Source organism: Wyeomyia smithii, chromosome 3, assembly GCF_029784165.1.
Source record: "Wyeomyia smithii strain HCP4-BCI-WySm-NY-G18 chromosome 3, ASM2978416v1, whole genome shotgun sequence".
NCBI lineage: Eukaryota > Metazoa > Arthropoda > Insecta > Diptera > Culicidae > Wyeomyia > Wyeomyia smithii.
The window spans coordinates 91,249,743-91,269,818 of record NC_073696.1 but is presented as its reverse complement, the minus strand read 5'-3'; the positions used below and the strand labels follow the sequence as shown (position 1 = coordinate 91,269,818).

Sequence of the window (20,076 nt, the reverse complement as noted above, 5' to 3'; positions counted from 1 at the left end):
TTCGACTTTAATTTACCTCGAACGCTTCTTCGTCGGCGATATCGTTTATTTTTTTCAAGATCTGACTAGTTCAAATGTTATATTGTTTGTAATATGTACCTAATATTGTATTGACTCTCTGAAGATATTTTAATTGTTAGCTTTAAGTTACACCATTTGGGCACCTGCCTGCCTGTTGGCGAATATACCAAATAAAAAAATTAAATAAAAATAAAGAAGGGGTCTTATAAGAATGAAACAAAAATGTCTGCACATCTCGAGAACTAATCAAGTAAATGGAACCAAATTTGGCATGTGAAGGTTTTCAGAGGTAAAAAACATGTCCAGAATGGTTCGACACCCTTCCCTCTTCAGTAAGGAAGGGGTCCCATACAATTGAAACACAAATTTCGCACATCACGAGAACTAATAAAACGGAACCAAATTTGGCATATGAATGTTTTCAGGGGTAACAAATATGTCCATAGGGGTTCGACACCCTTCCCTATTCAGGAAGGAGGTCCCATACAAATGAAACACAAATTTCTGTACATCTCGAGAACTTACCAAGTAAATGGAACCAAATTTGGCATGTGAGTGCTTTTAGGAGTAAAAAATATGTACATAATGGTTCGACAGAAAAGGGGGGGGTCTCATACAAATAAAACACAAATTTCATACAACTCGAGAACCAATCAAGCGAATACAGCCAAATTTGGCATGTAAATGTTTTTAGAGGAAAGAGGAAAACAAATATGTCCATGATGGTTTGACACTCTTCCCTCTTTCGTAAAGAAGGGATTCCATACAAATAAAACACAAATTTTTGCACATCTCGAAAAATAATCAAGTAAATGGAACCTGGTTTGTGATGTTAAGACAAGGAAAATTCTCATGGTTGTTCGACACCCCTCCCTTTTCTGGAAGAGAGGGGTCTTATCCAAATGAAACTCAAATTCCTCAACAACTCGAGAACTCAAGTAAATGGATTCATATTTGGCATGTGGAGGATTTTGGAAGCAAATATGTTCATTGTGGTTCAAAATACCCCTTTCCCCTCTGGATGGGAGGGCTCTTATACAAATCAAACACAAATTTCTATGGTGGTTTGACACTCTGAGTCCATGGAAGGGGGGGAGTTCTCCCATACAAATTAAACAAATACATCAACCTGTGACGACCCCCTGGTCGACGCGCCTCACATACTGAACAGGATGATATTTCTGGCAACCCATCCAAGGCAGAAACGTCAATAGTGTCAGAAGACGGAAGAAAAGCGATCAATAAGTTAAGATAAGAGTGGTTGAGAAATCTGCACATGCCGTGCGTAAAAGTTATTAAAATTATATTACATTAAATAGGGCGTATTATATTAAAGCCAAATAATTTTCAACATATGTTATTAATACTACTAGGTAAATACTATTCCTAAATCTAATTTGTATGCTGGATATTAATTCTAATTGCCTAATAAAGTTCTTACCCTAGATTGTAACCTATAAAATAATAATTAAAACCTATATACAAAAATTGGATAGATCTAAATACTAAACGTAAGTTAACCACACTTTCTGAATTACTATGTTTCTAAGTTTCATGTAATATTTATAGGAATTTTTTATCGTTGCATAATACACGATTAAAAAATTGGAAGTGATCTTTCCTTAGTTGATTGTACATCAACAATATAAAAAATTCGTTTATCCACGCCCGGATAACGATGCCGAAACAAGCTAACGATTCGGAAGGAGGGAGCTTTAGTGAAACGTCACACTGTACCGGTGGAGACGACTCCCGTATGGTACAATGCGACAAGTGCGATGATTGGTACCACTTCGACTGCGTGGGAGTAAATCAAGACGTCGAGAATCAAGATTGGCTGTGCCCTGTTAGCCAAGATGAGCAGCAAGCCAAAACCAAGGTATCGGCGAACCCATTGTTGCCTGTAAGTACGCGTAGTACCATAATCACGCCAGATGAAACACCGTTGTGTACCTCTTCCGACCTAGTGGCTAGCATAGCTGTCACATCTTCTTTGTTGTATCCACCAAATACAGTTTACCCTTCGATTGGAAAAAATGCCAATGTTTCAATGCCACCCCAATCGCTTATGCCCCCGACTTCGTTCATGTCACCTTTTTGCTTTATGCCACTATATCAGTCGACGCAAATTAATTATTCGATGCCTCCCATACCAGCGAACTCGTCTGTTAGCCAGTCAAACCCATATGCGCCAATATCAAAGGTAAACATGTCGGGTCAATGTTATACAGTGTCATCAAGCGTCACTCAGCCTATTCCGTCAGCACCGATCACTGGTCCACCGAAGTCAATTCCGTTTGCACAACCAACCGTTCTAATAGAGGGATCGAACAACCAGTTGCCAGAGTCACTTCATCCAAACCATCCTCCGCTAAATCAGCAACGAGCAGTAGAGGATAACCTGAGCCAGTGTTCTGATGCAGCTTCCAGAAGATTCACCAAGCAGAGACAGTTGGAATTGCAGTTACAGCTTTTGGACGAAGAGAGAAAAATCCAAGAAGCAGAAGAATCGAACCGACGTGAATACCTGCGTAAGCGACACGAGCTACTCAAAGAGATGGCCAACGAAAATGCCTCGTTATCAGATGTGGAGGAAGAACGATCGAGCCGGCGAGTATATGATTGGCTAAGTGCGTCAAATAATACAAATGTGCACAGATCGCGCTTATTACCAGCTGATGTTAATCAAACTCAACCGAATGACAGTCGGCAGATTACTTATCAGCAAGTAGGGAATAATGGAGCAGGCTTTATGCCAAACTTACGCTCTACTCCAAGACTAACACCACCAAGAGAAAATGAGAATTACTTATCAGGAAAACAACTCGCCGCACGTCAGGCGGTTTCGCGAGAACTCCCAATATTTAGTGGTGTTCCAGAAGAATGGCCGTTGTTTTATTCCACATTCACGACATCGACCGAAATGTGTGGATATACGCAGGAGGAAAATTTAATTCGCCTTATGAAGCTGTAAAATGCAGGTTAATGCATCCGGCGAATGTGCAGGGAATCATATCGACCCTAAATATGTTGTATGGTAATCCCGAAATAATTATACATAATTTAATTGCAAAAATCAAGACCACTCCGCCACCGAAACCCGAAAGACTGGACACATAAGTCGAATTCTCACTGGCAGTTCAACATCTATGCGCCACAATAGAAGCCTGCCAGCTGGATGAATATACATATAATGTAGTGCTTCTACACGAACTTGTTGACAAGCTGCCTTCATCGATTAAGGTTGACTGGGCAAAATATCGACGAACTGTCCCACGCGTTAATCTCACTACCTTTTCGACATGGTTGTACGACCTGGCGGAAGCGGTCTGCCCACTTGCTACACTATCAATCAGTGATCCGAGAGCGGCTCGTGGTAAAAAGGAAACAGCCTATCTCAACGCACATGCGGGTCAAGCAAACGATGGTCAGCAGAACAGAACGATTCGAACCAACAAACTAGCTCCACCAACTCCGACTGAGAAATTATGTCCAGTATGCAAGGCCAGCTGCCCTTCGGTGGAAAAATGTGCACGGTTCGTTGAGCTCGGATACAATTCCCGTTGGGCAACCGTAAAAGAGTTTGAGCTTTGCAGGAAATGCTTGAAAAAACACAAAACAGCGTGCAAGTCTCAACAGATTTGTGGAAAGAACAGATGCCAATTCAAGCATCATCAACTACTGCATAATCATCAACGAGAAAGCAATACTTCATCAAATACGCAATGCGAGAACAATGCTTCGACATCTTCCGTGCCGAAAAGTAGCGAATGGCAATGTAATACCCATGTAAAGTCCACGAACGAAACACTGTTTCGGGTAGCTCCTGTCCTACTGCATGGACCTGAAAAAATCCTGAAAACCTATGCGTTCCTGGATGACGGGTCATCACTTACGCTAATGGATGCCACTTTAGCAGCAGAGCTTAAGCTGAATGGAAAATTGGAACCCTTATGTCTCCGATGGACGAGCGGAAAAAGTCACCAAGAAAGACTCATTACGATTGAGCGTTGAGATCTCCGGAACAGGGAAGAATCACAAGAGGTATCGTCTTCAAGAGGTACATACCGTTTCTAGTCTCGACCTCTTTCATCAGTCCGTCAATGTCAAGGAATTAGCAGACAAGTACCCGTACCTGAATGGTATCCCGGCTGAATCATACCAAGATGTCCAGCCCCGTATACTTATCGGAATTGATAATGCTAACCTATCGTTTCCATTAAAAGGCAAGGAAGGTAAACTTAACCAGCCGATCGCCACAAAAACTCGGTTAGGCTGGATCATACACGGTGGATCAAAACCGAGCGGTGAATTCGTTGGGTATCACAAGACGCAAAGGTGCTCTTGTGATGAGCTGAACGAAGCGGCGGTGCGCGAATATTTCGCGGTCGAAAATGTAGGCATTTACCAACCGAAACATTCACTTATTTCAACTGAAGACCAACGAGCAATAGATATTTTGAAATCCTTCAAACAAACCGAAAGTGGACACTACGTTTCTCGATTGCTGTGGAAGTATGACAATCTCCGCCTCCCGAATAGTAGATCCACGGCTTTACAACGTTGGCGTTGTTTGGAATCACGCCTCAAAAGAGATCCTGAGTTGGAGTCGATACTTCGGATGAAACTCATCGAATACTGCAAGAAAGGATATATACGCAGGCTGAAGGAAGATGAGCTATCCCAACCCCGACCACGAATATGGTACCTTCCTATCTTTCCAGTATTCAACCCAAACAAACCGGGCAAGGTGCGAATCGTTTGGGACGCAGCGGCGAAAACCAACGGAATATCCCTGAATTCAATGCTGCTCACCGGACCGGATTTGCTGACGTCCCTTGTTTCTGTGCTCATCAAGTTTCGGGAAAATAAAGTGGCAATATGTGGAGATGTGCGGGAAATGTTCCACCAAGTGTGGATTTCGAAAGAGGACCAAGATTGTCAACGATTTCTTTGGAAGAAAAATCCAACAGATGTAGCTCCAAGTACCTTTGTCATGCAAGTGATGACGTTTGGAGCATGTTGTTCACCAAGCTGTGCCCAATATGCAGCGTTGCCAGGTATCCAGATTTAGCTGGATTATCCAGATTTTTGGACATGTATCCAGGTAAACAGCTTTGATGTCAAATTATCCAGATTTTTCATGGATGATCCAGATTTTATCCAGATTTTATTTTCTCTGTTCCGCAAAAAGGTCATCACTTCAATTTTGGCGCGAAATTTTGCAATTTTGTCACCTCAAATTTTGCGTTCACCAAGACTTTTATTCGAAAAATTAACCTTTCACCCCACGAAATGACTGCCAGATTTTTTCCAGATTTTTATTTTGCCTTTTCCAGATTTTTTAAAAAATTACCTGGCAACGCTGCTAATATGTTAAAAACTTGAACGCCGAAAAACACGCAGGAGAGTACCCAGCAGCAGCAACGGCAATAGTACAAAACCACTACGTGGATGATATGCTGGTTAGCACGGAAACCGAAAATGAAGCGATTCGGTTGGCACAAGAGGTTCGCCACGTTCAAGCCAAGGCCGGATTTCAAATGGGTAGCTGGGTTTCCAACTCTTCAGCAGTGCTTGCTGCCTTGCAAAAGGAACGAATCGACGAGAAGAGCCTTAATCTAGGGTCAGAGCTAGCTACAGAGAAGGTTTTAGGCATGTGGTGGCAGACTGCAACGGACGAGCTTACCTTCAAGTTATCGCCAAAGCACGACATTGGTCTTTTATCCGGAGAACGGCGACCAACCAAGAGAGAGGTACTGAGGACCTACGATCCTCTGGGACTGCTATCGAACCTTCTGATCTTCCTAAAGGTCCTGCTACAAAAAATATGGCGCGCAGGAGTTGGTTGGGATGACGAAATTCCGGAAAAACTTCATGAACAATGGGGGAAGTGGATAGGAGTTTTGCCGTTAGTACAGGACGTCCGTATCCAGCGATGTTACCGCTCCCGGACGCAGATTGCCCCAGAAACTAGAACACAGCTACACACCTTCGTCGATGCTAGCGAGGATGGCTATGCAGCAGTAGTGTATCTACTTTTTCAACAGAAAGGTGTTATAGAATGCGCAATCGTGGCGGCAAAAGCGCGCGTTGCGCCGCTAAAGTTCGTCTCAATTCCAAGGCTCGAGTTACAAACCGCAGTAATTGGTGCGCGACTAGCGAACACGGTTGTTAGCAGCCTATCATTCAAGGTGGACGATAAATATTTTTGGACTGACTCTCGCGATGTTCTATGTTGGATACGGTCAGACCACCGCCGCTACTCGCAGTACGTCGCCTTTCGCGTTAGCACTATCCTGGAGACCAGCGATATAGCAAACTGGAGATGGGTTAGCTCTGAAGACAACGTAGCAGATGAAGCAACAAAGTGGCAACGATTGCCGGACCTTAGTAGAGAAAGTCGATGGCTCAAAGGACCAAAATTTCTACAGCAGAACAGCGATGACTGGCCATCCGAGCCGTTTACAACCGGTTCCACGACGGAAGAAATACAGCCTAGTCTGCTCCATCACCGAATAACTTTAAAACCGCGTTTACCTGTAGAAGACTTCAGTAACTGGACACTTCTAATCCGCGCTGTAGCTTACGCGCACCGATTTCTCAAAAATGGTAGAGCAAGGTACTGGAAGTCCAACGCGAGATTGGCCCCCTTTCCTGCGCAGAGCTACAGCAAGCAAGTAATCGTGTTATTAGGCAGGCACAGTATGACTCCTTCCCAGAGGAAATAGAAATTCTCCTGAGCAGCAACGCCACAGCGAAGGCTCTCCCGAAACAGAGGACGATCTACACGATGAGTCCGTTTCTAGACGAGCAACAAGTGATGAGAATGCGTGGAAGAATCAGTCAGTGCGAATATGCTACAATGGATGCACGGAATCCAATCATCCTCCCAAGAATTCACCACATAACAAAGCTTGTTGTGCGCGACTATCACATGCGATATCACCACCGCAATCATGAGACTGTGATCAATGAGTTGCGACAAGTGTATAGAATTCCGAAGCTTCGTGTTGTTTACCGTAGCGTGCGAGCAAGCTGTCAAAGGTGTAAGAACGAAAAGGCGCATCCTCAAGCACCGATGATGGGTGAACTACCAGAAGCTAGATTGGCAGCATTCAGTAGGCCCTTTACCTTTGTGGGGGTGGATTATTTTGGGCCGTTCGCTGTGTCGGTGGGACGAAGATCAGAGAAAAGGTGGGGTGTACTAGTGACATGTCTGACGACACGGGCGATATATATTAAGATTGCACATACGCTTAACGCAGACTCATGCATGATGGCACTACGCAATTTTATGGCACGACGAGGTGTACCGCGTAAAATATTCAGCGATCGCGGCACGAACTTTGTGGCAACAAATAAAGAACTTGAACTGACACTGCAAGAATTGGATCAAATAAAGATTGTCCAGGAAATAGTCAGTCCCCATACCGAATGGTGTTTTCTTCCACCAGCTTCTCCCCACATGGGCGGGGCATGGGAAAGGCTAATCCAGATCGTGAAGCGTAATCTGCAAGACATGCAACCTCGACGCCAACTCAGCGACGAAACATTTCGAAATTTGTTAATAGAGATCGAAAGCATTATCAACTCACGTCCGTTAACGCACGTTCCAGCAGAAGATCCGGAGGCTCCGGTTCTAACACCAAACCATCTTATCTTGGGTTCATCCAGTGGCCTTAAGCCGGTAACATCATTTGACGACAGTACCGAGGCGTTGAAGCGCTCCTGGCGTGCTTCACAAGCGAAGCAAATATTTTTTGGGGGCGTTGGGTTCGTGACTACTTGCCAGACCTCACAAGACGCACAAAATGGTACGGCGATGTCAAGCCAGTCGAGGTAGGCGACATAGTCGTCATCGTAGACCCCGGAAATCCACGTAACTGCTGGCCCAAAGGCAGAGTGTAGAGGCAAGATGGTAGGGTGAGGTCAGCAGCAGTTCAAACAGCATCCGGAGGAGTTTATGAACGTCCAGTGGTCAAGCTGGCAGTGCTCGATGTTCGACGCGATGCGTAAGTAAGCCAGGGTGGCATACCGGGGGGGAGTGTGACGACCCCCTGGTCGACGCGCCTCACATACTGAACAGGATGATATTTCTGGCAACCCATCCAAGGCAGAAACGTCAAAAGTGTCAGAAGACGGAAGAAAAGCGATCAATAAGTTAAGATAAGAGTGGTTGAGCAATTTGCACATGCCGTGCGTAAAAGTTATTCAAATTATATTACATTAAATAGGGCGTATTATATTAAAGCCAAATGATTTTCAACATATGTTATTAATACTACTAGGTAAATACTATTCCTAAATCTAATTTGTATGCTGAATATGAATTCTAATTGCCTAATAAAATTCTTACCCTAGATTGTAACCTATAAAATAATAATTAAAACCTATATACAAAAATTGGATAGATCTAAATACTAAACGTAAGTTAACCACACTTTCTGAATTACTATGTTTCTAAGTCTCATGTAATATTTATAGGAATTTTTCATCGTTGCATAATACACGATTAAAAAATTGGAAGTGATCTTTCCTTAGTTGATTGTACATCTACACAACCAGTTTTTCCGGAAAACAGCCTAGAATGCTCGGGATGAAGTACAGAAGCCAAAAACCGACTCCAGACGCCATTGTTAAATTTAAGATGGAAACTTCCTGATTCTGAAAAACGGCCGAATATGACCGAATACCATTCTAAATGGATGTTTCCGGAACCTGAATTATGCTCAGAAGTCAGAAATGGTCTCCAAATGTCATTTTGAATTCCAAAATGACGACTTCCGGTTTCTGAAAAACAACGGAAAGTGAATAAATACAACGGAAAGTGAATAATTTCCGGAATCATAATGATGACCACAAATCGACCTCAGACACTATTTTGAATTGTAAGATGGCAACTTCAGGTTTCTGGGAAACAGCCAAAAATGGCCGATTGTCACCTAATATGAGCTTTGAATTGCAAGATGGGAACTTCTGGGAAACAGCCGAAAATCACCGAATACTACTCAATATGGATTTTTCCGTAATCGAGATGTTGCATAGAAGCCAAGCATTGAACCTGGACACCATTTTGAACTCATAAATGGCCACTTACGGTTTCTAGAAAATAACCGAAATAACTGGATACCACCCAATATGGGTATTTCCGGAATCAGATTGATGCTCAGATGCCAGACCGAATACCACCCAAAATGGGTATTTCCAGAATCGCGGTGTTGTACAGAAGCCGAAAGACGAGAATGTTATCATTCCGATAAAACCGATCATTTCAAACGATGTGTCTTTTGACTTTGATCGTATCCAATGGCCGATTCGTCGTGCATTTGCAAACTATAAACAAATCGCAAGGAATCAATCAATTTGGAAGGTTTAAAATTATTTATATAAAGACAAAAATGGGCAACAGTTAACCAGGTCAGTTAAATATTTCATAAAGTAAACGAAATTTCACCAATAGCCATCCAGGTTGTCTTGAGCACATACCAGTACTTGTTTTAATTGTAAAATATTTCGGGAAAAATGTACATGAAGCGAGTGAATTGGAAAATATTATGAAAATTGATCAATTTCACCCCGTTCCATGCTACTTCGAACAAAGTAGGCAGCTCATTTTTTACCACTAACGTGTTTTATTTCACGGAATCTGAAATTTGAGTGTTTTGTTTTGCACTGATTTACCATATTTTTTACGCGGTATGTTTTGATATTTTTTCTTTCACAAAAAGAGTGTCAGTGATTTCAAAATTCACACGTTTTTTACATATCCAGAAGGTAAAAAGTAACTCCAGTGTTTATTTGAGCAACATACATTAATAATTTCATTTAATGTGAAGTGGACCATGAAAATATCACAGAGATAATAAATAGTTTATCAATGAACTAACCAATGTTTATTATCAAATTTAATGTTTGGAATAATGATGAAGTGTTACGTTTATCCAACCATATGGTTTAACAAAACAATTTTAAAACTTTGATTTATTGATATTTTTCTCCCACTAATTATTGGTAGGTATGGTCCGTTTATCAACACAAAATAATACGATTCAGTGCAACATCTTTTTGACACATTAACAAAATATTCCTTTACTGGCGCTGCTGTAGCATAGTAGCTGGGACATATTGAAAACTTATTCTAGATTGAATACGGCTTAAGCTGCTTGCTATGCTTTGTGTGAAACCAATAAGCATCTCGATACCGGCGTATTCTTTCTGCTTCTATCGAACAGTCCAGTAGTTAAACCCATCTTTGTCAGTGATACCAACTATTACAGTATCATTTCTATTGTGCGAATGGTTAGGTAAATACCCACAAGTTGAATAAATAATGCAAATGCGTACGGTGAAGATTAAACTATAGCAATTAGCCATATGTCGTTTGTAAAATATTGCAACTAGGAACCAAAATTAGCAGTCAGTACCAAATGAAGCCTGCGTTAAACACAGAGAGATACCTAGGCAAGCAACAAGGCAACAACATGAAAAAGGTTATCATGCACACCACATCAGCTACGAGAAGTACAATAAATTAAACTTATTACAGGTACAAAATGGATCAAATTCATCCACCATTAACGAAGATTTCGTTTGGGAAGAAAGCGATGAACATAGGTAAACAATTCATTATCTCAACGGACTATATATGTTCTCAGTGACGATTTTTAACCGCTATCTATCTCTATATTCGAAGATGGTCTTTCTCACGCTGGTGCAAACCATCTTGCATCCCTATTTCTTTGTTGCTTATGTTGATAGTGTTGGTTGTGTTGCTACCTCTGCTAGAACAAAACGAAAAGCTGTACAACTTGAGAGAAAAGACTAGTCGCCTAAAAGGAGATGTTTGCGATCAAGGATGCAAGTGAGAAAAAAAAAATACATCTCATATACCATTTGAAAATTTAACGATAATTTCGCTTTAGTATTCAAATAGTGGAAAGCATTCCAGACGGTCTGATCTACCCCGACGGAAGTCCAACGTTTTTGTCAACCTATGACGCTTGGAAGACATTGATAGGATTAGCTACACGAACGATCGAAATTGGATCCTTCTATTGGACGCTTAGAGGTGAAGATGTCTACAATCATTCGAGTGCATGGCAAGGAGAAGATATTTTCAAACAACTGCTTGAAACCGGATTAAATGGAACAGTTAGTATAAAAATAGCTCAAAGTGCTCCAACATCGTCGAATCCAAGCGTAGATACGGACATTCTGTCCAGAAGAAACGCGGCACAAGTACGCTCGGTAGATTTTCCGCGATTATTCGGCGGAGGAGTGTTGCATACTAAAGTTTGGATTGTAGATAGAACTCACTTCTATGTGGGCAGTGCGAACATGGATTGGCGATCACTAACTCAGGTTAAAGAGCTTGGGGTGCTAGTAACGAATTGCTCCTGTTTAGCGTCTGATGTGGCCAAAATATTTGATGTAAGCTTGTTCAATAATGTGTACAAATCTGTAACGTTTTTCAAAATTCCTTCTAGGTTTACTGGGACATGGGTACTGCAAACTCTAAAATTCCGCCTCAATGGCCCGAAAAATACTCAACCAAGTATAATTCGAACAACTCTATTTCTGTTAAAGCTAATGATAAATTTATAGTCGATACGTATTTATCGGTAAGTATAACTTTTTTAGCCTATAATTGTTGCTAGTTACAACCTTTCGTCAAATTGTAGAGTTCACCACCTCCAATGTCACCAAGCGGTCGTTCAAACGATTTAGATGCAATAGTGGACGTAATACAACGCGCGGAAAAATTTATTCACATATCTGTAATGGATTATTTTCCTCTAACTTTGTACACTGCAAAACCACAGTGAGTATAAAAAATGTTTAATCCTGAACAACAAGCGGGAAATTTCATTCGTGCAAATTTCAGCTATTGGCCTATCATTGACGATGCTCTCCGCAAAGCAGCGATAGAACGAAAAGTTTCAGTTCGACTTCTTATCTCCTACTGGAAGCACTCGCGTCAATCAGAAGCATATTTTCTGAACTCCATTCAAGCGTTGTCCGGTTGTATCGCAGGAGTTACTATTGAGGTCAAACGTTTCATGGTGCCATCCGACAAGGATCAGCAAAAGATTCCGTTCGGTAGAGTGAACCATAACAAGTACATGGTTACCGATAACACAGCCTACATTGGAACATCAAACTGGTCTGGAGACTATTTCATTAACACTGCCGGTATAGGGTTGGTTATGTCATCTTTCAATCCTAATGGTACAATAGTTGGTGATCTTCAGGCCGTTTTCGAGAGAGATTGGAACAGTAAGTATGCTGTGAGAGCTGATTAGGAATATCGTAGAATTAACAAATTGAAATGAACAAAGCTATTCCAATAAATATTTATTTTACGTTTTTGAGAAAGTTGCCTCCGTGCTACGTTCGTGGGTTTTTAGGTGAATTAGTAGAGGCTTCTGCTCAATGAATCCTTTGGGACAAATGTTACACTTGAACGTTTGTATCCCTTCGTGTTTGTCACGAACATGTCTCCTGAGAGCTCGTTGATGAACATAGGAAGCAGGACAGCGATCACATTTGAATGATTTCAAACCGGAATGTTCCAAGACATGCGAGTTCAACCGATTCTTCTGCGTGAATGTTAATGGGCACATTGGACATTTGTGTGGTCTGTCCGTAGAATGAATTCGCAGGTGGGCCTTCATGAGACCTTTTTTCCGAAAGCCCTTTCCGCAGTATTCACAATGAAAATTTTCCTTCGCATCGTGGTACTTGACGTGAACTTGCCAGGACGTTTTCATTGAAAATTTTGCTGAGCAAATAGGGCATTCATACTTTCGAACGTTTCTATGCGAATCTTCGTGGCCTTCCAGCTGTGAACGTTCGCGAAAACTGCGACCACACTGGGAACAAATCAAGTTCTTTTTCTTGAAAAACCGCAATCTGTGATCTTTCAAATATTTGGCAGATTTGTAAATTTTATAGCAAACATCGCACTCAACCGTATTATCACTATAGTTTTGTTCACGATTAGGTAAGTGTACTTTATGTGCATGTGCCTTCAGTTCTTCTTGGGAGGTAAATTTAACACGACAGCCGCAGCAAATATTGCTTTGTATTCGCATCTCTTCTAACTCGTGAATTTTCAGCTTTCGTTGATGATTATTTTTCATGTGCTTTTGAAGAACATGAAAATTGGCGAACTCTTCTTCGCACTGTTTGCAAGGATGTAACATATCGACGTACATTTTACGTTGATGCTGCAGGTAAAGCTTCTTGGTTTCGAACCGCATGAAACATGTTAGGCATTCGAAAACTTTACCCTCAAAATCCTTCGGATTTGACAGACGCATTTTCAGGTGATATTTAACTGAATGCTCTTCAACCTTTTCAGGCGTGTCAAGGGTCATATTTTTGCATGAACAACATCTTTTGGGTTGAGAATTAGGCTTCACACCGTAGTTGCGACGTTTTCGTTCTAGCTGTTCATCACTATCGTCGTGACAGTTTTCTTCAGCTTCATAGTCCGATTCTTCGGAATCGCTGGAAGATGCTGAAATTCCATCATCTGATCGGGCAGAATGTGAACTCATTCTTCTAGATACTTTTACGTATCCATTTTTTTTTCGTAGTTCTTCTTGTTTGATTCCATTACAGAGAATTTTTTTAGTTTTATCAGACTCATCATTATGCATTGTAGATCCTGCAACATGTTGTCCTTCATTTTTCGTAATAGATCTTAAAACACTTTTATCGCTGGTTACGTTACTTAACAATCCAGGTCCATCTTCAGTACATTCAGTCTTGATATCTGTCTCAGTAATGAAAACCGAAACGATCGTTGTATCAGTAGGTTCCCTGTTATGGATCATTATCACTTCTCAGATAAATATTTTTCTAACTTGTTTAAAATACTTACACTATTTCTACTTTTGGTATCTCTTCTAATATAGTCGTGATAGATTCCAACTTAAGATTCGATTGACGTATTTTGTTAACAAAAATTGAGGCGGCCACCATATCTTGTTTGCATTGTTTGCAATACAAACTATTCTTATTATCATCAGATAGCTAGAGGAAAATAATATGATTGAAATCACACCATCATTCAGCTTGTGCAAAAGCAAGCATACCTTGAGTCTAAAACAATCCCAAATTATTTGTGCAGCCGAACATCCATCAAACAATGGTTCTGATAATGAGGACATCTCCGTCAGGGTCTGAGGTTGACCACAAATTTGACAATGGAGGTTTTCGTTCATTGTGAACTACATGAAACAAGAGAGCGATGTGCAGACTGTTTAAATTCCAGTATTCCAGTGTAGACGGTAACTTTCAAACACACCCATAGTATTATTTCACCGAAGTTGGTTATATGTATGAATATACAATAAATGCTGATAGATTTATTTCATGCATAACAAACGTTACATGTTATTCCCCTAGTTCTGCACTACGTAGAAATGAACAAAAACTATTTAAACTCACAACTATTATATGATTGGTTCAACTAGAGAATCAACAATTTTGACAGCTTTGGGAAACTGGAAGGAAGAAGATAGAATGCAAGCAAAACATCAAGTTATTATTGCCATTGCAGTATTCAGACGATCTCCAATACATACAAGAGTTAGGATGTAAACGAAAGATAAACCTACATTACCTACAAGTGAATTGAAATTATTTAATTGATTATTTAAACAACGTAGAGAGTTTAAACATGAATACGGACGGAAGGGTATGCAGAATCTGTGCTAAACCGCAGAAGGTAGCGTCAAAAATGTGGTCCTTATTTGAAAAATTGAATGAAAAGTGTCCTGCGGCTACAATTATCTACGATTGCTTCAAGATTACGGTAAGATTATGGAATGCTGATAATAATATGGAACAAATGCAAAGTGCAAATGATCTACTCCAGATTCGACGTTACAAAACTATGAACAGAATATGTACACTCTGCAAATCTGACCTCAAAGCAGCACATCGATTCGTGGAAAACCTGCGAATTTCGGAGTTACAATTAAAAAATGCTTCGACTAACGAGAAAACAATTGGGTAAGATATTTTCGAAAGTCACGCATGGGTTAACGTTTTTAAAGTCCTTATTCTTCAATGTTTAGTATGTAACATTTCCTACATACTTGTAGAGTCGCGGAGGACCAACAAACTTCTGCTTTCGTTGCGGAACTTAAAATAAAAACCGAATTATTGGAAGAAAATATAGATAATGAATACGAAGATGAAGATAATCCGACAAATTACGATTTCGATACAATTCATAGAAGCCGACAAGACCAACCAGCCGAACGACCTAAAAAAGAACTCCCAAAGAAGTTAAATCTTGTAAAAGAAATTCAAACAAAATCAACGAAACTAAAAGAGCAGTACGCTTCCCCTAACTGGTCATCCGAAGAAGACAATAATTCTCCGGAAGAAAATGAAGCAGATCCAGCGCCTAAGCGGCTGTATTATGGCGTTAAGTCAAACTCCGCTCCGAAACGATGTTGTTCATGTAAGGAACCTTTAGACAGCTACGAAAAAGTCCGAGAACATTCCGTAACGTATCATCAAAGCGACCGCTTGAGCAACCCGAAGGAATATGGGAATAGGATTTTCGAGTGTTCAGTATGCTTTAAAAGATTCGAAACAAAAAAGTTATACCTGCAGCATCAACGAAAGATGTTTGTCGATGTGCTGCATCCATGTTCACGATGCGAAGAGGAGTTCGCCAATTTGTTCGTACTTAAAAAGCATATTAAAGTCGATCACCAGAAAAAATTCATCACAACTGAATTGGAAGAAATTAGGAAAAGGGAGAATATATGCTGCGCTTGTAAAGAGAAGTTCATTACGCAAGATGAGCTCAGGGAACATGTTGAAAAAGTACACTACCCCGACCGAATTTTCAACGAAACAACCAACACGTTTGAGTGCAACGTATGCTACAACCGGTTCAAAACCCAGAAATCCCTCAGACATCACCAGCTAAGACTTTTCAAGGAGAAGAAATTTGTTTGCACACTTTGCGGAAAGGTTTTCAGAGAGAAAGTACGACTTGCGGAGCATGAAAATTTGCACCGAAAAATTACTAAATTTGAATGTCCATTTTGCGCAGCTAAATTTGCGATTAAGAATTCATTTGATGTACACGTGAAAATGCACGACGCTGAAGAATGCTTCAAATGTGAATATTGTGGAAAAGGTTTTCGTAAAAAGAGCCTTCTGCTCAGTCATTTGCAAATTCACAACAGTGATCGACCGTTCAAGTGCCATCTATGCCCGATTACGTTTACCAGACAAAACCTGCTGGATTCGCACATTCTAGCACACTCTGGATCTAAGCCACACAAATGTCAGCTATGCTCTGCCTCGTACATTCATCAACGTGATCTTCGCCGGCACATTCGCGAAAAACACGAAGGGATCCGAAGCTTCAAGTGCCACATTTGCCCTAAAGCGTACATCAGGCAAAAGCTCTTGATTGAGCACCTGAAATCACACGAAAATTGACGATGGATTAAATATGTACCTTTAATAAAATAGTCGAAATACAAGAATGACTCATAAGTGAAAAAGGTTGCTTTATTTCATTTTTCACACTCAATCCACAATCGAAAATAACGGTTTATATTTGTTATGTTGGTCCCCGTGGTTCTGTGGTTAGCGATGTCGGTCGGCTAGCTCTCCCACACGGTTGTGATATCGGGTTGGATTCCCGATCAGGTCGAGGATCTTTTCGAGCTGGAAATTTTCTCGACTCAGCACTGGGGCACGGTGTATCGTTGTACTTATCATATAACATGCAAAATGTGCCTGAAATAATAACGATATCGAATTCTCTCACCCAATCTAGTTGATCGAGACCGCATTAGCCCCCCTAGCTAGCGTGCGATATTGTTGTTATATGTTACCACAAAGCTGAACAAGTACATTACGCTTATTAGCAATTAGGATAAATTTCAGTGTTCCTTATTTCGATTCTGAAGAATTAATGAAACAGGAATGTACTACTGAACATTCCAATTTCTGAACAGAACCGTCTGTTTATTTCATACTTTGCAGCTTACGATTTGTATACCAAGAAATTACCAAATTAACACTGTGATTTTAATGGCTCTAACAAGCCGAGATTTAAATAAACGATGACCTGCATCATATCTCGAGATCTTCCAGGCTTTGCAAGAATTGACTGCCAGTAAACTTTTGTAGTGTATAACTCAAATCTATGAGTGGAGAAAAATCTTACAGAATCTATACCACCGTTTTCCTGATGAAGTACACTAATTTTTATGCAAAGCATCATAATATGATGAATAATCGTTGTCCATTTGAATATTACTATTTCTTATGTGAGAGAAATTTTTTGAATCAATTCACTTACAGAAACCCCAATTGTAACAATTGTATTACTTTTCCAGTCTCATCACACGATGAGAAATGTACTTGAACGAAAATAAATAATATTAAAATAATTATTTAGTTTTTACTCATTCAAATAAACAGGAATTCAAGACCGAATTAGATCTCCAGTCGGCTTTCGGAAACAAAACATCCAACGTCACGATGCTGCCTTTAGTTGTTATACAGATTCAACAAAAGTAGTAATACAAATTGTAATCATTATCAATAATATTTTATTGACACTGCACACCAACATAACTCGCTAAGTTTAAATGGCTTCGTGTGTTTTCAAATGGACCATCAACGGTTTTTTGCGGTTGAATGCCTTCGGACAGTACGTACACTGGAAACTCAGTATTCCCTCATGTTTCTCGCGGATGTGTCCCCGCAAGTCGCGCTGGTATCGATACGATGCAGGACATTGTTGACACTTGAAAGGTTTATTGCCCAGGTGAAATTCAATGTGAGAATCCAGCAATCGCTGCTGAGTGAACGTAATTGGACAGAGATGGCATTTGAACGGCCGATCCTCGGAGTGTACAGTTAGATGACCCTTCAGCAGACTTTTAGTTCGGAAACCTCGACCACAGTATTCACATTTAAACTCCTCCTTGGCATCATGTAATCTGACATGCGCGTCATACGAACCTTTGATAGAGAATCGGGCATCGCATTTCGGACACTCGTAGGGTTTTTCTCTACGATGGGAGTTTTCATGGTCACGCAGGAAAGCCTTTTCCTTGAACGCTTTACCGCACAGCGCACAAATGAACTTTTTGCCCTTAAACATTCGGTACTGATGTACCTTCATAGATTGTCGTGTTTTGAAGCGCCTATAACACACTTCGCATTCAAACTCAAAATCACCTTCGTAAGTTTGTCGCTCCTTCAAGTGAATTTCATCAGCGTGGGCTTTTAGTTGTTCACGGGTGTCAAACTTTTTCTTGCACGCACAACAAATGTGCGATTCTTGGCGTAATTCTTCCATCCGCTCGATAATCATTTTTTTCTTGTGATATAATTTCAGATGTCGTTGCAGGACGTAATGATTCGCGAATTCTTCGTCGCATTTGGGGCATGGATGCAACCGTTCAACGTACATTTTACGCTGGTGTCGTAGGAACTCCTTCTTAGAATCAAAACGTTTGTAGCAATTCAAGCATTCGAATGGGTTCTCTTCAATTTCTCTCGTATTGGTGATACGATATCGATAGTGGTACTTATCGGAATGTTCTTGAACTTTTTCATGACTATCCAACGGTAAATCCTTACAACTACAGCATCGCTTGGGTAGCGAATCCGCCTTAACACCGTAATAAAGTCTTTTTTTCTTAGGTTTCTCTTCAGTTTCACTATCTGAACTTTGTCCACTATCGTAGTCGGAAAAATTATCATCACTAGACGAGCAATCCGAAAATTTTATTTCTGCCCATCGTTTTTTAGCAGGCTTGGACGCATCAGGTTGTATTTCTTCTTCCTCTGCAGAGCTACCTTCAACACAATCCGACAGGTCTTCATGCTGCTCAGATGTGTTATCCTCTAACTTTTTCTTCCGCTTATTTTGAAGCCTTTTCTGCCGAACTCTTGGTTTTATGATTTCAACTGAATTATCATCATTCAATAGCATTTCTTCACAGTCGGACTGATCTTCATCTTCAGCTTTAATAAAAATTTCCGATATAAACACCGAGGAAATATTCCCGTCCGCAGGTTCCCTAAAATTAGTGATGTGAAACTAAGCGATATGGAAAAATAGGATATTATGCGTACGTTATTTCGATTTTCGGTACAGCAAGCAAATCATTAAACTTGGCATCCGACTCCTGCAATCGGCAGCGGAAACGAAGCGCAGCTCCTAAATCCTCCTTGCAGCTTTGGCAGTATTTTGTTGGAAGACCATCGTCTGGTTTGATCTAATGATGAACAAGGTGATTGGTAGGTATTTGTAATTAATCAGTACATATGCTTACCGCGATTCCAAAACATTCTTCAATAATTTGAGCTGGGGTCTTCTCCTCAGCGACGGTATCATACAGCGAATCCATTTCGTCAACATCCGCCTGGGTACAAATGCGGCACGCTAATGTATATATCTTAGACGTCATAGTACTGCGCACGTTTCACTCGTTGCAAAAACCGATTTAATTAAAACATTTAATCCATACAACATAAGTTATTTCGAAAAGTATTGCTTCAGAACAAGTTGTTCCTAAATTTTCAGTCCAACCTAAATTAAATGTCAAAACCTAAACAGGATTATGTATATATGGAATTACACGCACACAAATGAGCCGTGTTTTGGTTCGGGATAAAAGTCACGAAGGGCTCATAAACGTATCAACAAACTTTGTGGATTATCTGAAAAAGACGTCCCAACATATGAACATATACAAGTGATCACATACTATTTTTGAGAAAGTGATAAAACTTGGAAGTTACGCTGAACTATGATTTTATTTGTTCAAAATTCGTTGTATGCAGAACTAGCAACCAGCAATCATACTTGAAGAAAAACGAAATGAAATTCAGTTAGAAACGAAAAAAAAAACTACATCAAGCAAATTAGCCGGGAACTAATCAGGGTCTCAATAGTGGACATCTTTTGGGCGCTTTAAGACATACTTTTTGGCATATTTTGCTATGATGGTTAAACAAATTGCTAGCCCTCGAAAACATTCAACA

The 20,076-nt window shown here is 40.5% G+C and overlaps 6 protein-coding genes across 11 annotated transcripts in view; 4 read left to right on the top strand and 2 right to left on the bottom strand.

The window, feature by feature from the left end:
- Positions 1 to 20,076, bottom strand: part of LOC129731206 (protein Atossa) — a 114,133-nt gene that overhangs the window by 88,813 nt on the left and 5,244 nt on the right. The gene's annotated exons all lie outside the window — the stretch shown is intronic.
- Positions 1,198 to 6,908, top strand: LOC129731215 (histone acetyltransferase p300-like). Of its 4 annotated transcripts, none has more exons than XM_055691046.1 (4): positions 1,198 to 1,394; positions 1,456 to 1,532; positions 1,591 to 1,900; positions 5,361 to 6,908. In XM_055691046.1, exon 4 carries the CDS (start codon positions 5,481 to 5,483, stop codon positions 6,750 to 6,752), a length of 1,272 nt encoding a protein of 423 aa, XP_055547021.1. In that variant the 5' UTR covers positions 1,198 to 1,394; positions 1,456 to 1,532; positions 1,591 to 1,900; positions 5,361 to 5,480; the 3' UTR covers positions 6,753 to 6,908. The 4 variants fall into 4 exon arrangements, 3 of the variants coding, with proteins under 3 accessions (XP_055547021.1, XP_055547019.1, XP_055547018.1); XM_055691044.1 differs by having other exon boundaries at positions 1,591 to 1,924; XR_008728984.1 differs by having other exon boundaries at positions 1,199 to 1,394; positions 1,591 to 5,128.
- Positions 3,007 to 5,457, top strand: LOC129728410 (uncharacterized). The gene is made up of 4 exons (XM_055686848.1): positions 3,007 to 3,058; positions 3,161 to 3,976; positions 4,248 to 4,996; positions 5,428 to 5,457. The coding sequence occupies exons 1-4, from the start codon at positions 3,007 to 3,009 to the stop codon at positions 5,455 to 5,457; spliced, it is 1,647 nt and encodes a 548-aa protein (XP_055542823.1).
- Positions 6,999 to 12,399, top strand: LOC129731213 (5'-3' exonuclease PLD3-like). Of its 3 annotated transcripts, none has more exons than XM_055691040.1 (9): positions 6,999 to 8,312; positions 8,386 to 8,450; positions 8,509 to 10,514; positions 10,571 to 10,638; positions 10,718 to 10,885; positions 10,947 to 11,454; positions 11,511 to 11,645; positions 11,706 to 11,845; positions 11,909 to 12,399. In XM_055691040.1, exons 3-9 carry the CDS (start codon positions 10,452 to 10,454, stop codon positions 12,324 to 12,326), a joined length of 1,500 nt encoding a protein of 499 aa, XP_055547015.1. In that variant the 5' UTR covers positions 6,999 to 8,312; positions 8,386 to 8,450; positions 8,509 to 10,451; the 3' UTR covers positions 12,327 to 12,399. The 3 variants fall into 3 exon arrangements, with proteins under 3 accessions (XP_055547015.1, XP_055547014.1, XP_055547016.1); XM_055691041.1 differs by lacking the exon at positions 6,999 to 8,312 and having other exon boundaries at positions 8,509 to 9,441; positions 10,329 to 10,514; XM_055691039.1 differs by having other exon boundaries at positions 6,999 to 8,450.
- On the bottom strand, positions 12,364 to 19,669 carry LOC129728409 (zinc finger protein 14-like). Its single transcript, XM_055686847.1, has 8 exons — positions 19,365 to 19,669; positions 19,165 to 19,307; positions 17,672 to 19,109; positions 14,652 to 14,656; positions 14,339 to 14,390; positions 14,127 to 14,261; positions 13,913 to 14,064; positions 12,364 to 13,851 (listed from the first exon to the last, which is right to left on the bottom strand). Exons 1-8 carry the CDS (start codon positions 19,497 to 19,499, stop codon positions 12,384 to 12,386), a joined length of 3,528 nt encoding a protein of 1,175 aa, XP_055542822.1. The 5' UTR covers positions 19,500 to 19,669; the 3' UTR covers positions 12,364 to 12,383.
- LOC129731208 (gastrula zinc finger protein XlCGF26.1-like) lies at positions 13,734 to 16,559 on the top strand. Its single transcript, XM_055691031.1, has 3 exons — positions 13,734 to 14,848; positions 14,912 to 15,048; positions 15,141 to 16,559. The coding sequence occupies exons 1-3, from the start codon at positions 14,714 to 14,716 to the stop codon at positions 16,501 to 16,503; spliced, it is 1,635 nt and encodes a 544-aa protein (XP_055547006.1). The 5' UTR covers positions 13,734 to 14,713; the 3' UTR covers positions 16,504 to 16,559.

Excerpts from the sequence above, each read along its gene's own strand:
- LOC129731215 (XM_055691043.1), top strand. The coding sequence starts at position 1,700 with ATGCCGAAACAAGCTAACGATTCGGAAGGAGGGAGCTTTAGTGAAACG.
- LOC129728410 (XM_055686848.1), top strand. The coding sequence starts at position 3,007 with ATGCATCCGGCGAATGTGCAGGGAATCATATCGACCCTAAATATGTTG. Across the intron at positions 3,977-4,247 it reads TGGAAAATTGGAACCCTTAT|GCAAGGAAGGTAAACTTAAC; the intron begins GTCTCCGATGGA and ends TTCCATTAAAAG. Across the intron at positions 4,997-5,427 it reads GGAAGAAAAATCCAACAGAT|GAGAGTACCCAGCAGCAGCA; the intron begins GTAGCTCCAAGT and ends AAAAACACGCAG.
- LOC129731213 (XM_055691040.1), top strand. The coding sequence starts at position 10,452 with ATGAAGCCTGCGTTAAACACAGAGAGATACCTAGGCAAGCAACAAGGC. Across the intron at positions 10,515-10,570 it reads AAGGCAACAACATGAAAAAG|GTACAAAATGGATCAAATTC; the intron begins GTTATCATGCAC and ends AACTTATTACAG. Across the intron at positions 10,886-10,946 it reads GTTTGCGATCAAGGATGCAA|TATTCAAATAGTGGAAAGCA; the intron begins GTGAGAAAAAAA and ends ATTTCGCTTTAG.
- LOC129731208 (XM_055691031.1), top strand. The coding sequence starts at position 14,714 with ATGAATACGGACGGAAGGGTATGCAGAATCTGTGCTAAACCGCAGAAG. Across the intron at positions 14,849-14,911 it reads ACGATTGCTTCAAGATTACG|ATTCGACGTTACAAAACTAT; the intron begins GTAAGATTATGG and ends GATCTACTCCAG. Across the intron at positions 15,049-15,140 it reads ACTAACGAGAAAACAATTGG|AGTCGCGGAGGACCAACAAA; the intron begins GTAAGATATTTT and ends ACATACTTGTAG.
- LOC129728409 (XM_055686847.1), bottom strand. The coding sequence starts at position 19,499 with ATGACGTCTAAGATATATACATTAGCGTGCCGCATTTGTACCCAGGCG. Across the intron at positions 19,308-19,364 it reads AAGAATGTTTTGGAATCGCG|ATCAAACCAGACGATGGTCT; the intron begins GTAAGCATATGT and ends GTTCATCATTAG. Across the intron at positions 14,262-14,338 it reads TCGGTGAAATAATACTATGG|TTCACAATGAACGAAAACCT; the intron begins GTGTGTTTGAAA and ends TGTTTCATGTAG.